Genomic DNA, 15702 nt, shown 5'->3' on the forward strand with positions numbered 1-15702 from the left:
AAAATACCGATTTATTACTTATTTTTCTACTTAATTTTTTTACATGAAAATCAATCTGATTTATGTAAAAATGAATTTCCTAAAAATTCAAAATTCCACACGATTACTACTTCTTCGTAAATAATTCTTTGTGAAAATGTTGATCCCCGAAGGATCGGTTCAAGTTGAACGTGTGTTGCACGGCGGAGGCAATGTTGTATGTATCGATGTGCGAGGAATCGAAAGATGAAACGTATCTCTTTTTCAATCGATCTAGCCAAGCTTCTGCTCGTTTCCTTCGAGAGTAGACGTCTGAAAGTCAAAGAGCGAACGATCGCTGTAGGCAACGATGCGGATTATCAAGGAAACACAAAAAGGGCCGATAAAATCGGTGGATGTTGACTGGGGCCGATCGTTGTTCGGTCGTTCGCCTTTAAAGCCCTTTTCTGTCGATAACCACCGTCGAGGATAGCTTCTTTGGAATAGTCATTGCCGTGAAATCTTCGTGGCCAACGGGATATCTGGTGCATCGTGTGGAATCCTTACGGTTCACCAATATTCTCCTCGTCGATATGCGTTCCTCTAAAAATAACCTTCAAAAGATTCTTCTTTGATGCTCGTTCCTTTCTCGTTCGATTCGCGGCTAGAATTTATGTGGCTGGTTTAATCGCAAAACTGGAAACCCCCTTGGATTTCGTTCATCGATGCTTTTATTCTTCTATGGTTTCTTTCGAGTAATATCCAGGAAAAGAATTATCTAAAAGATAATCGATTGATTTAGAAATTGACGCGTAAAAATCTCGTTTGAACATTGATTTACTTATAGAAAACGAAACGAAAATAGAGTGTATTTTTATCTTTCATTTATAGAACTTAAATATAATTTACGTTCAAATCATAAAATCATAAAATACTGAATTTAGAATGATAAATTGCATATCCTTTAGTAAAGTACAAGTTTGCACAAAGTATCAGAGAATGTCGTTGCACGAGACAGTTGTCAGGATGATATTAAGTGGTGCCCGGTAACCTTCCTCGTCGCCTCGTGTAGGCCTTTAATTTCGGTGGATGGCGTTCTTGGCCACCAAGTGGTTGACAAATAAAGCTGCTGGAGTTGTCCGGACGAGTATTCCACGGAAACTACCATCGTCTAGATATCCACAGCTATCCTCTACACTCTGCACTGGGCGAGGAAGGTGGGTGTCGAGCAGTTCTTGGCTCTCGTTTCATTTTTGGGGATGAGACGAAGATGGAGGGCGGAGAAAACGGTGGAAAAGTGATGCTGGTACGATCGAGAGAGGCAGAAGTAAGAGTGGGAGAGGAGGTGTGCGATGTGTTTTTGACGATAGATAGGGTCGGTTCTAGCATTTTGGCGACACTCCAGCCTCTGTATAAATACCACCGGGAGTCACCACTCGTACCTCTCTTTCTATTTCTCGCGTCTACTCGACACGCTTTATTATGTTTTTCTTTTTCCTCCTCCTCTTCTTCTTCTTCTTCTTCTTCTGTTTCGCTCTTCTTCGTTTTCTCCACCCCATGCTTGTCATCTCATCCTCTTTGCTGGCGTTAACTGGCCGCGAATTGTTTTGTTATATCCCCCCTCGTCGTCGATGTCTGTGACGTTACTCGTGAACATCAATCAGTTCAAGTTATATAGATAAATTGATTACTCGGTGATCGAAGTACACAGTGAATTTCATAGAAATATATTTGAAATCCTTTAACGGAAATTAGAAAAATAGAAGGGGTTAGTAATATTTTCGTGATACGAAATGGAAACGAAAGTTATAGTTTCGTAGTAACGAGAATTTTCTTCTGGAACGTGTCGCATTGTCACGATTTTTTCGCAAGCATTTCCCTGAAAATCCAAGCACGAGTTGTACACGTGAAAAATGACAATCCAGCCGTGCAAGGTAGCCACTTTCCTGCGACATCCTCGATATTCGCTTATTCTCGAAGGACGTGGCTTCTTGCGAACGGTTGAATGGGCCGGCACAAGGCGCACAGGTATTCGTTGGAAAGCGTATAAAGACGCCACCGAAAGCAAGTACGACCAGGATCCACCTGGGAAATTTAAGAGAACATTCTATCGTGCAGTTATCACGAGGATACAGAGCGGCAAGCGACAACGTTGCTGCTTCTTCTTGACCTCGTTCAAATTTTGCGAGCTACTGCAACCTCCTCCTCGAACGTTTCGTTCTTAGAATGAATTTACGCGTCATTTTAAAAAAGCACGCCTGTATTCCATTTCATTTTTACAGTGTGCGACACAAATCACAACTATAACACGTTTTAACGATTAAAGATTAAAATAAAAATATTTAACGTTTTGTATTCATTAACACGTAATGAATTCTTTCTTCCGCATAGTAATAATAATTCTTGACTTTATTCTCTATAAGTTATTTTGAATTTTGGCAAACATTTCATCGAACGATTTTAAAGAACATGAGAAATAGCACGCGTCATCGTTTAGTTTGTACCGTTTTAAAAATAAATCTTTCATTCTAAAATAAAGTTGTCTATGTACTTCGTTGAGAAAATATGCTGCAATGTTGTCAATCATTCGTTCAGAGATGTGTTGAAAGATACTAACGAGTCCAACTGATAGCACCGGGACAAAATGATGATTTCTAATTAATGGTCGCTTTCAAAAAAGGGAAAGTGAGATGACGAAGAAAATTGTAATTGTTTCTTCTGTCAAGCCATCAGTTGCCTTTTAATTTTTACTTATTTTTGATTAAACGCGTTAATCAAAAAGGGTCTCGTGCAATATGTCTCGGTTAAATTATTTCAACATTTCACAGCTAATGGAGCCACGTCGTTTCCTCGCGAACTACATACATATAACGCATCCTCCTTTCCATTCAATTAACGAAGTCTTGTCGCTTTATTAATAGATTTATGGACACGTTAGATGCCAGGCAGCTACAGCTAGCCGCATGTTCTAGACTTCGTAAAAATATTGCTCTCGTACGGTCGTTGGAATGTAAACGAACGTCTTGGAATTATAGAGCGAGCAGGTGTAGAACCGTTTCGTCGTTTCGACGAATGACGTGCTCGCCTGTATAGTATAGTTGCTCGAAACTCGCATTTCCACACCCATGGACATTTACGATTCTCGCCTCCGAACGAATATTTTCCATGAAACGATCCTTGATGGGTGTCGACCAGTATTTCCCGTGGAATTTCAAAAAATCATCCACGCCGTCGTGTTACGTGTTACATCACCTTTTCTCTGATAATTTTTTTCTCTTTTACCCCTTCCTTTTTTTTTCTATTTCGCTTCGTTATTATATCACGATTTCTGTTTGGAATTTCACGATTTTCGTTTTGCAGTTCCAGTTTTTATGCACGAAATTTATTGCCAATAAAATTAATATTATCTAAAGGAATTTTTGGTGATTATATCATAGCAGTCAGAATGATCTAATTTGCACTTGAACTTAAATGCAAGGATACGTAAGAATAAACATTAATACATTATATCAGATAATTGATAAATGAGTATTATTTCTTCCTCGTGCACAAGTTTGATACAAAATAAATGAACGATGTCTCATCGGAGGGTGGGTGTAGGAAATTGGACGTTCGAGGACATAGCACGCGAATTAAACGTACAACCGTATGACCGCACAATTTGCCAAGATGCTGGTGTGTTAAGCGACAAATCAAGGCCGACGTATTCTCCCCGTTGCAATTTGCTCTTTCCCTCTTTCTCCCACTTCACTTAAAGGAATTATAAATCGTGGCTCGTTCACCGACACTGCAACCTACAGATTTTAACCGCACGTCACACACGTGTGTGTATAAATTTGGAGTAGCCTCGTGTATTTTCATTTGGTCTATCAACAAGGCTGTTGTCATACAATTGGATCTCTGAACACGGCCACCGGTGATTATTGTTACAGACGATACTGTCTATTCACTTGAACTTCCTTGCTGTTAGTCTTTTCTTTTTCTTATTTTTATTTCCTTGGGTTCGTGCGGACTGTCGGTTTTCAAGGATGAACAGAGTTTAAGAGAGAATCAGATGTTCTTTTTATTGAGATGGGTTTAATTTTAGCACGTTTATTGTTGCAGTGGAAATGGACATTTGTAGGAAAGGCATATGGAAATTGGATGCAATATTTAATTTTTAAAAAGCTTTGAATTTAAACTGAATAAATTGCCACTTTTTAAATAAATAATTCTGTAGAAAAAAGGTGCGAGTAAAAATTATAGTCGGCAAAATGAATTTAATTAAATCATATATCAGTACAATTCACTTTTATTTTTCACAATCTACACATGTATATGATTTTCTGAATGGATTTATTCTTCTATCCAGAAACTAAGTCTATCATATAATAAACCCTGATGGTAACCCTATCACTGAACAAACGCCTTTCAATTCGAAACTGAATCCTCACCTCTAATCTTGCAACCCCCTTTCCTTCGTCGACCATGAAGGCTTTAACTTAACCAGCCCCTTTCTCACTCTCGTATCCCCATGAAGCTCGTGTCACGTACGAGAACGTTAGCGAAACGACTGCGTGATTACGTGGTGCTTAAAAGCCGTTCTACTCTGTCTGTGTACGTGTGTGTCGGGTTACGTTATTAAGGAAACACCGGCGGCAAAATGCCTGTACAAAGGACCGGGGGTGGAAAATGTTTGAAGGGACCCGACAGGAGAAAAAAAATACTGTAGAGAGAGCGAGAGAAAGGAGACACGCTAAGCAAAGCAGCGATGATCGATGATTCTATAAAACAGCTATTAGCCTGGCAATATACACGGCGAACGCGATAATTCCCAAAATGTTTTATGAAAATGTCTTTCTCATTTTTGGTCGTTTACTGAATGGCTATACTTATTGCAAAATTTAAATTTTCACTTTGATGCTCGATTATGGGCGTATCAATTCTTTTTTAACATCAGATGATGGGTAGTTAAGAATTAAAAGATAGTTAACGATACACTTTAGTTAATAGATTTTATTAACAGTTATTAAAAGTTAGTATTTCGATCTTATTTTATATTATAACAATTATTATGTTATTCAAAATAGTGCAGAAAATATTCTCTTTTCTTCTACTGGAAAAATGAAGTTTGAATGTCAGATCATTGCTGAACGAAAGGCAGGATATCTATCTATACACATGACGCAATTGTAGCTCTGGCTGACTAATCCATAACATTTCTACTGTCTGTGCCTGCCGCTCGTCACTCTTATTTCAAACTAAATCGTTTAACCGTGTACCCGCGTTCGTGTCATTTCTCGGGATAAATAGAACAACTTGGCTGGTATTCTTCTCCATCCGCAGGGATCAATGGAGTTTTACATAATACCCTTGGCAGAAGATCGACGAGTTAAAAATAAAAGAACGCTATTTAGAAAGAGTATCGATGAATCGGTAGAATGCTGATTTTACTTGTTCCAAAAATAATCGAGTAGATAAATTACATTCGAAAGCTGTTTTGTTTGCTGTTAGAGATAAAAAAAAGTATTCAAATTTGAAATAGTGATTAATTTGTACACGTAATATCATTATCTTCTCATTCGTGTCGTATATACCCTTTTCTGAATAAAACAGAAGGTCGCTTCCCAATTATCTTCAGCATTCCATGCCGAAGCAGACTCTCCTCGTAACCATGACCTACGCCTACTCGATCCCTTTTAAGGACGAGCAAGCGTTTGCTCTAACCTTACGAATCAATCAGTCGGTGGAAGTTCCTCCTTAATGGAAGGAGATCAAATTCTCTGATGATCTTAATCGCTGTTCGAACTTGCCCCGAACCATTTCTCTCTCCTGTATATACACCGTCTGATTCAACTCTTGGACGCAAATATTGAATCGAACAGCGAGCAGAGGCCTCGTTTATTATCGCAGATTATTTAACCTATCGATCAGTGAGTTCATATACATTCGGAGTTATATTACTCCATCAGCCTTGTTCGTTTACAACAGTTTGTTACAAGTAATTTATAGTTTCAAATTTTTCAAAATAAAGAATCTTTTGTGTGGAAATTATATTATTTAAAAGCTTGCTCCTTAACACTTTGTATTTTTGATGATTGAAATGATCTGTCTTTCATCTTCGATGGATACTGCATTGATTAAATTGAAAATTGCCATGAATTTGGAGTGACTTTATACATTTTTATTTTCACAAACAAAATCCACCTTTATTTGCCATGCCAAACAAATCGTCGGTACCACCAAATTCAAGAATTACGTGTTTACTTTCGACCGTGAATCACGTCTTCCTATTCGTGCGTTCCATTTCTCTTCGCTCGGCGACAGGTGCGAATTATTCAGGCCTGGATTTTCCTTCCTCATCCGGTATACACGGTGCGTTCCCGGAAAAGCTCCCGTTCGCGTGAATTCTCCTTCCCAACAACGGCTCTACCGAATTCACGAACTTCAACTGTTTGATTTCTTCAAGAATTTTCCATCAGCTTTTCCATAATTCTGCCTTCCTTTGTGGTCGGATGCAATTCCTCTAAAAATTTACTTATACGTGTAGAGCGAAAGAGGAGTAAGATTCTGGAGGAGTTTTCGTCTCGTTTTCTCGTTGCCTCTTGTTACCCGACGGCGTCGTTGTCTGACGACCCTGGGACCATCTAATCTCCGTCGTTTCCTATTTTTAACACCCCCGGCGCGTGTCGAGACGAAAGATAGCAGCCACGAAATGGAAAGAGACGTAGACGAGGCGTGAATTATCGTCGAGTCTGGGAGAGTTCGCCTCTACTGACAATCGGTCGGCCATCAATCACCCGGCACACTTCCGTTTGTAGAACGGCCAAGGCGCAGCCCTTTTCCTTCGCCTCCGCCTTGACAACTTTTTAATGCACTCTCGTTGATTCTTTCGTTAACCAGACGACGACGTAACGAATACATACTTCAAATAGAAAAAAGGTTTGATGGACGTTTGTACGTTTTTTCCTTGCGTTTCCGTTTCTCCTCCACCTCGATACACGAGGGTGCTGTTTAAAGATTCTGCTCTGATAATTGCACCGAATGGTTTCGGTGGTTTTGCAGCTGAATTTTTTATGTATTTTACCTACTATTTTGGAGGTTTTAACCATTTTGAATTTTTAACGTAGATACGAATCATCGACATTGTAAATTTTTCATTTTTTGCGGTAGAAAGCTTTTTGATTGGAAAGCCAGTTATGCATGTGATAGAGCGAATATTTTTGGAATGCTAGTTTTCTGTCACGCTGTAGCAATTTTTGTCAATAAAAATTGATATTGCATTAATCTTTCCGCTATAGCAGTCATTTTTAAATTTTCATCCCACGCTTTTTGCTCTCAAGTTTAGATGCTTCACGTCGGACGATTACAATCGTCTCGTAACGATCGATAATTGTTGACGATAGTGTACATCAAATTATGAATACTCCTCTGGAGTCGTCAGGTAGAAGAATTACAATTCGATTTTTCTTATCGATACGGTGCTCCGTCGTTGAGCAAGAATCTCCATTTTTACGAGCGCTTTGTTTGATTCAGTCAGACGCGATAAAGGGAAGAAAAGACGAACGACGAGTAGACGGAGAACAGCGAAATGTAGCAGAAAAAGAGATACGGCAAGAAAAGGAACGAAATAGAAGGGTGAAGGGTGGAGTTAAAACACGGAAGGGTAAGAGGGACGTTAAGCTGTTCCCAAGGTTCCTCTCCTATAAATTGAAGAGCTTCCGGGATAAACGGCAGACGAACTTCCCATGGAATTATTTAAATCGTCCCGAAAGTCTTCTTAATGTTGTAACGTGACTATTGCGGATAAAGAATGGCTCATGAGATATGTAATGAGTTGAAAAGACTGTCGTTTGCGGTTGTTAAATGGCTTTCTTCCGGTAGATACAGGTCTCTTGACAACACTTCACGACTCAAGGAACTGTGGACTTTATTATTAGAGGCACTAAAACGCGACAGCGAGCACTAATTTTAAGATCCATTAAGCTTCTAATATTCTATTATATTTTTAGTGGAAGATATGAAATTTAAGAGTCGGCACTTTGTAAGGCCAAATTAGAATTTACGTTGAATTTACTCCCAGAAATCTCTTTGAAAATCATAGGATTCGAAGCATTAGGAAAAATTCTATGATTCTATGAGTAAATAGGTCGGCACAGGTCGATAATTGGCCGTCGTAAATTCTCTATTCCCTCGAAAAACGACGAAGAGAAGGTTTTCATGTTGCACCTTGCGACAGTGTTGCTGACAAAAAGTGAGCGATCTGGTACGGTAACTCTACCATAAATTACACCGGCTTGTAACATGTTTTACGACTGCCCCGTGCTTCGGTTTAACTCCTGGCTGCATTCTATAACTTCGTACGCAGTGTCCCCGAGACGACACCTTTAAATCTTTCGGACATTTTATTGCGTCGCGGGTCTTCTTCGTTAAGCCAGAATCTTCTTTCGTCTGGTTTTCAACATAACAATAGCTAATCGAAGGTTATATTTAACTATTTTCTTCGAGATTACGTGTAATCACATGATACATAATTCAACTACTTTGAAATCCGAGGGAAACCGGATAGGGTTGAAGAGGATAAAAATTCAGCATCCCGAGGGAAGGGTTCTTCGAGGTGGTTCAATTCGAAGGAACGACCGCGACGCGATGCGAGGCGTCGCGACGATGCTCGAGGAGGTTCGGGGTCAGGCGAGAAGCAGTCAGGATTATCGAGATGGAAATTCCTTGCTCGCTTGTCGAGTCGTCGACTCGTCGAAGCGTACCGCGGGACGTGGTGGAAAGGTCTCGGGGACACGACGAAGAAATAGTACTTACAAAGGCGACAGCGTGGCCAAGGAACTGTGAGAAGCGAAAGAGGAGCCACCGTGCAAGTGTCGTTCCGAACTTTGATCGTAAAACACCGCTGGACTCGAAGCCGGAGGTAGAGCGTCCGTCTTGAACGTCTGCCAGATCGGTTATGCTTGAATAAATTTACGTGTCAAAGTTAGCGCGAACCTGCCGTTTCCTACCCTCTCCCTTATTTCCACCCTTTTAGACATCGTTCCTTCGACAGAGGATACACGGTTCTTGAAAATCACGAAACGAGACGAGAAAGGTGTGATTTCCGAGAGAAACAACCGGGTTTTTAGGGGGTAGCCGCGATAGAGGCTCGTAAAACGAGGGTTGAAACGAACATCGGCTCGTTTTTTAATTCTCGCCACGTCGACCGGGTCTGTTTTACGAACCCTCTTAGCCGAGTAACGACTTCGTTCGCGTGCTTTAAGTGACGCGATGCTCTCGTGTAACTAAATCGATCTCTCGCTGATGTAGGGAAAGAAATATTGTAGCAGATTGGCTTGTATCTCTTAAGGGGAACAGGATACTTTGGATTCGATTATAGTTCAACAGACGATTCTGTTATATTTATTATTTTACTGCTTATAACAATATCTTATCTACGATACTCGTATGTCGTCAACTCGTATCAGACTATCTACGTTTCGAAGCCACAAACTGACGGAATAAAGTATTTATTGATACTTTTTAATGACTGGTAAATCTTTCATAGCGTTTGGTCACCATATGTTGCATAATTAATGTTCTCGTTTAACGAGACGGTGTGGAAGGTCGAATAAGAAACATTTTCGACGAGACGAGATTTTAATTGCGACCAACCACGATTAAAACAAAATCGCGTGCCCGCCGTGCGAAGTGCACTTGCGTTAGCTCGTATTTATTTTCCTTCTTGAGAATTCGTCATGTAAAACGTGCATTCTCTTACTCCTCCATTTTTCTTTCGTCTCAGTTTATTCTTATTTTTACTGAAAGACTTATTAGCTTTCATCGCGAACCTACTGAATTAGCGATTTCTAGAAAATAAATTTATTAGGAAAAATAGTTGTTAAACGTGTTCGTTTGTTGAGTATTTCTAGATTAACCAGACGCTTTAATTGAAATGCAAATTTCGGTGATTAACGATCCGTTGAATATTTAATCATCGAAGCAATTTACGCGTTGTTTTTATTATCTGTAGTTTCAATCGTAATTGATCAAATGGCTCTGTTATTGCCTATATTAACCGACAATTTTTTTTCCATTTTTTTGTTGTAGAGTGACAACGGGCTAGTGGACACAGATCCAGGTCGAGTTAGCAGCATGACAGCCATCAACTCGGTATGTAATTCATGCAATAGTCATATAGTAGTAATCGATGTTAAGGCAGGGCGTTCATTAAGTAATCAATTCCTCGTATCGTCTTCTCTAGTTTGTGATTTTCTGGTTAGCGAATTTTTAGAAATGCTAACAAGAGATTTAATCGAATCTTTACCCAATCGTAGTAATTCTCTATTAAATTTCTCGATAGTTATTTTATTTCAACTCGATAATTTCAAAGGTTTCTTACTTTTTTACTATTCGAGATATTTTACGAGTTGAGATATTTAGTGATAATTTCTGTTGCCACGTTGTCTCTCACAATCAACCATTTTGTTGCTAAGTGGATCGATCTTCAAATATTGATCAAGAATAGGCTTTTCACTTGCCATGAAAAGGGTGACGATAATGCGTTCCTCTTCGGCTAGCTGTGTTTCATCAAATATGCATCCAATCGTGCCTCGTAAAGGGCAGATACAAGCTTCGCCCCTATCAATAATCCAACGATGCTGGTAATCCGACTGTGTACCTGCTTTAATGGAACACCCTTTCGTTTTATCATTGAAGAAATCGTGGGAACTTGATGTAGTAATAACTGCTGCAACTAGAAACTCGTATCAAAGTATTTAATGCGTTAAATAATTAATGGGAACTGATTTCCATTAACGCTTTCATTTTCAACAAATTGTAATTTTGGTTTTAACAAATTCAGTCTATTATTTCGGTATCAGATACAATTTCAAATATTTACAATTAAGAAAAACAACGTTTTCTTTCCTGAAAACGTTTCAATTCTGTGTTAATTTTTAAAATGGCACTCGATCGATGCTTTTTCATTGTCAATAACACTAGTTGAGTCGATAAAAATATTTCCTTCGTAGCGTCGATGCACGATTAACGCGCAATTTAACGCGTAACCCAGTTTCACAAGTGCTGCAAATAACTGAATACAACTACCTGGTCGCGCGCGGTGCGGGACTATTTTTGAAAAGGCCATGGGAGTAAACAGTTTGTTCGATTGCTCTTAGAATTACCCGGTAAATTCGAGCGTCGCGATACATCGTACAGAGAGGTTTTGTAGGTTAATGGCTGGGTATCGATAAATTCGAGCGACGGTGTCCCGAGTCGGGATTGGATTCGAGGGGCGCATAATCGAACCTCGATTAAAATCGGTGAATACGGATCGATGGGAATTACGATCGCTCGATAAATATTCCTTTGCTCTTCGTTCGGGAACAAAGCAGCCGAAATTTCATGTCGTTTCAGTTGAAAATCGACTAGCTTGCACAATCGGCCCCATGCTAGCGTTCGGAACATTGTATCTATTTACGCCAACGTATTAGCGTTTGAACTATTGAAACAGAATTTTGTCGCTAACATACCGGCGCTTGATGTGTTTCTCTCGATAATTTACAACTCGCTGTTGAAGCAGTTGCACCCGGGAGAAAAGCGAGGCAAGTTGTCGAATTGCGGGCAAACGAACGTGAAAATCTCTAGCAACAGACGTTCCTGAGAACTGTGGCGAGCAAACGTTCCCTCGATTCGTTTCCTTCGAACAAAGCAACTCGCGGAAATTGGCGGGACACGAATTCCGTGAAACGTGGCAAACGAGCAGGAAAAATGAAAGGAACCAGACGAGTGGAAACCGTCGCTGGATGGTCCAACGGAATTCCCATCATTTCGGTTGCCTTTCGGTGTCCCGATGGACAGGAATTCCACGATCTCTTGGTGGAAAAATCGAAAAATTCGTCCTGTCTTTTCACGTGCGAGTCCCACGACGAGAACCGTGCCACCTCTCTTCATTTCCATACGTTCGTCTCTATTGAGTAAACGGGAAATTTTATAGTAGCAAGCTGCAACCTTTGCGAAGCGTTAAATTAGAGCGAAGAAATTTTTGAGTAATATTGAAGAAACTGATTTTATAGTAGATTCGAAAGTATAAGAGGTATTAACTCTATTCTGATCAAAACGTACAAAAATATTTTCAAAAATTGCGGGTAGATAAAGTGGAAATTTCTGAAACTTAAAAATCTTGCCAATAATTTATAGTTTTCATCGTTTGTCACTTCATTTGCAAAGTATCAAAAAGTAAAAAAGAAAATGTCAAGAAAATTTGTAAATATTTCTTCGCTGATTAAATACGCTAACTTTTCAATCAGTTCTCGATGCATAATTTCGTAGGTTTGCTCGATCGAAGTCGAACCTTCCTAGTCGACGCGACGCTTCAAGAATCGATTCTCGAACCGAACGATAGGCAAACTCGAATTCAAGCGAGTCTTTTAATGAAATTGTAGCCGAAAGACGGCAGCAAAGGATGCCGAGGGGGAAACCAGTTTAAATAAAGATCGCGCATGTGGGTCAGCCGGCGTGGCGTGCATCGTGCATGTGCGTTACGCAAGCTGATTTCGCCGCATGCATCACTTGCATCGAGCTTTGTTAAGATGCATTCACGGTGTACGCATGCTGCACCGACTGCTAATGGATTCGGAAAGATCGTGGACATTTCTGTCCGTCCGAAGCTAAATTAATTAACTTGTTGAAATGAAAGATAGAACAAACATTGATGATATTCTAAAGATATTAATCATTTTCCATAGAAAAGACAATTATCATATAGATCAGTGGTTCTTAAAGTTTTTTGTCTGGCTATTATCACTGACGTCATTGTCTTCAAGTTTTGCTTATTATTAGTATTTCAAGCTTGTTGCTGCTGCTAGCCTAAATCCCCGCTACTATTATTATTGCAACTATTAGTACATAAGATAATATCTTGCTGATCCTCTTAATAGCTTCTGACGTCACTACCCTCGAGCCTATCGTTTTGCTTTGGGTCGAAGAGCCGAAGGGCATGATTTACTCAGCCCTCATCTAACGAAGGGTAATGCAAAAAGCTGGGTTACGAGATTCTCACTGAAACTAGGTCACGCGTCCTAACGACCCTAATTTCCTGCTTCTCGTCATCGTTTTTCTCTCAACGATGATTTGGCTCGATTTGCTGTACGTGCTTCAATCTTGAAGATAAATCGTTGCTTTAAACGGTTTTCGAAATCACTTTGCGAATTATTTGCTTTATTGACCATACGTCTTGTTCTCAAATGTTGCATAATTTTTCTTGGAGATACGCGAAGTTCAGTAAATATCTCGTGATTTAAGAGGCAATATAAATACTAGTCCCATTATACAGTCTCAAAAGTAAAACAGTAAAAACGGAAGCAAAATCGTCGCTGGAGAGTAACAAAGAGAGATAGTAGAGGATGTTTGTCTAATAAATGTCCGGGGAGAGTAAAGTAGCGAAGCGGTAAGCTTGCAACCGGAAGAAAATCGTCTCCTTAAACAAGAGAGGGAGATTTCTCCCCGATGTATAGCGAAGTAGACGAGCTCGTCCAGCCGGAAAATAACCTTCGCCAAAACAACCCATCTTTTCTCTCCCAATTCGCATTCCAGCTCCTTTTTACCGCGTAAACGTCGTTCATGCTCGTCCCGGCTACTCGACTCGTTGCTCCCTAGACTCCATTCAAGATGGTCACTGATCAGCCCTTTTCTCTCGCAACAGCCTCTTTCCATGCGACCATCGTGCCCTTTATCGCGTCGATGGAACGAAATCATCCTTTGTGGATCTGTTCCCATGGCTCGCGGTCCCAGATACTTCGAATACTGCCAATATGCTGGAAACTAATAACAATATCGTTTGAAACGAGCACTCTAGCGCAGTCTTGTTCGACTTCCGGTAACCAGGCGTGTGCTGTTTTCTTCTCTTCTTTCTTGTCGAGAGGAAGGATAGAAGGTTGAAGTCTCAATGGACTTTCTTTATGGTTTTATGGAGGAGCGAGAGTAAATTGTAGTTTGAAGTTAGTGAAATCGATGATAGTGGATTTGATCGTAAATTTTATTCATAAAGAACACCATTTCGGATTACGAAATTTTGTGCATCTGCAGTTTCTCGTATTTCACTTTTTCTGAAGGCAAGCTTTCTGAATTCGTTTCTACTCCATTAAGCTCATCCCGTTTCACGATCCCTTTTTCATCCTTTTTTTTTTTTCACCCTCTGTCTCGCGTCCTTTCGTTCGACCTTCTCTGCCTTCTCGAACGTCGTTTCCTTCTGTCGTACCACCTTCTTATAAACGAACGACTACGACAGCCAACGGAACATAAGTCCTGTTGGTAATATCCATTTGCTGAAACGTGGGCGGGCAGGTGGAATCACGTTGCCTGCTCTCTTTACAACCTTCCATATGGTCCGAGTTTACGAAAGCTCCTTTCATCCGATTCCCTCCTCTTTCTGCTAACCATAAACTTCTTCTTACCGGTACAGAGAGCTCTTGCATTTACCTGCACTAGTCATTTAATGAATTCCTGCTAATGAAATAATTAGCATTGCATGCAGTTAAATAATTAACTGCGAATCGTCGAGTTAGAAAGATTCAATTTTCTCTCATGAAAGCTTGAAAATTTATAATAATTAATTTCAAATTTTCAATGTTAGCAGGAACTTATCAATGATAAGTTACAGTTCGTCTATAAATATTTATTTTTCATCAAACACGTGGTCGAAATTCTTCAGAAATTATTTAAAAATACGCCTTAATAGTAATTCAATTATTTCCAAAGTACCCGAACCATTCACAATCATTAAGCCACCCCTTAGCACATTAATAACACTTAGAAGGCATTAGAGAACACCGGTTCACAGTTGGCTGTCCACAACTCTCATTAGTCGACTCGTAATGCAACATTAACGCTACGTTAACGATATTTTTTAACCTGCTCCGTATCACTCACTCGAACATATTCTCGTTTCCGTGGATTTCTCTGAATCCATAAAAAATGAGAAATAATTCAACCAGTTGAAACAGGGGTTATTCGGTCAGGCTAATTTGTTTCAGCCGTATTTTCGAGTCGCGACTCGTATCCCTGTAACGCGTTCCGGTGTTAGCATTAAAATGCTCTATTTCGTTCGTTCATAACGAAAGAAGAGATGGTAGGAGAGGAGAAAAAGCATGGTATTATCCGGACTTGGCGGTTGCATTACCTCGCAAATGATAGAATCTCTCTTTCTCGTTCCCTTGCCCGTAAAGAGGGCGAGAGAGAAGCAGTTTATGATAATGAAATCCAGATTACATTTTCGGTTATCAGAGCTGCACGAAATCTGACACCGGTATAATATGTCTGTCAAAAATGTTTATACGTTCGGCCATAGTAAACCTTCAACAGATTTTACGTAGATTTATAAATCCGTCGGATTAACAACGACATAAAATGTTGATTGAATTTGGAAATCGAGGAAGACATGGGAAATCATAAAATGTGGAAGAATACCAATTCAGCTTGCACAATTCTATTCAAAATTGATTGCTCGTATTCTAAGTTAAATTTTATACCAGCACCTTTCGCGGAAACTGAAAAACTTGATGAAAAACCGCGGGTACACCGTGTCTAATCAACGATCTTGATTCCAACGAACTTGTCTATCCGACGAGCGTGGAAAACTGATGCGGGAGCCGCGTTATCTGCGGAAAAGTCGGCCTGCGGAAATGCGGGCGAGGAAACGCGATACGCGTGCGTGCGTGCGTGCGTGCGCGCGAGTGGAGCAAAACGATGAAACGTTTTCCCAGAGGCGGTTCCTGGCCTCGA

The 15702-nt window shown here is 40.0% G+C and overlaps 1 protein-coding gene across 3 annotated transcripts in view; it reads left to right on the plus strand.

The window, feature by feature from the left end:
• Positions 1-15702, plus strand: part of LOC114882871 — a 241669-nt gene that overhangs the window by 62629 nt on the left and 163338 nt on the right. For 2 of the 3 annotated variants that reach the window (XM_029200001.2, XM_029200002.2), the window contains exon 2: positions 10030-10092. The exons of the other annotated variant lie outside the window; for it this stretch is intronic. In XM_029200001.2, coding sequence (XP_029055834.2) covers positions 10030-10092 — 63 coding nt within the window. The remainder of the gene's footprint in view (positions 1-10029; positions 10093-15702) is intronic. 3 annotated transcript variants of the gene reach the window in all.

The sequence above is a fragment of the Osmia bicornis genome, chromosome 15 (assembly GCF_907164935.1).
Source record: "Osmia bicornis bicornis chromosome 15, iOsmBic2.1, whole genome shotgun sequence".
NCBI lineage: Eukaryota > Metazoa > Arthropoda > Insecta > Hymenoptera > Megachilidae > Osmia > Osmia bicornis.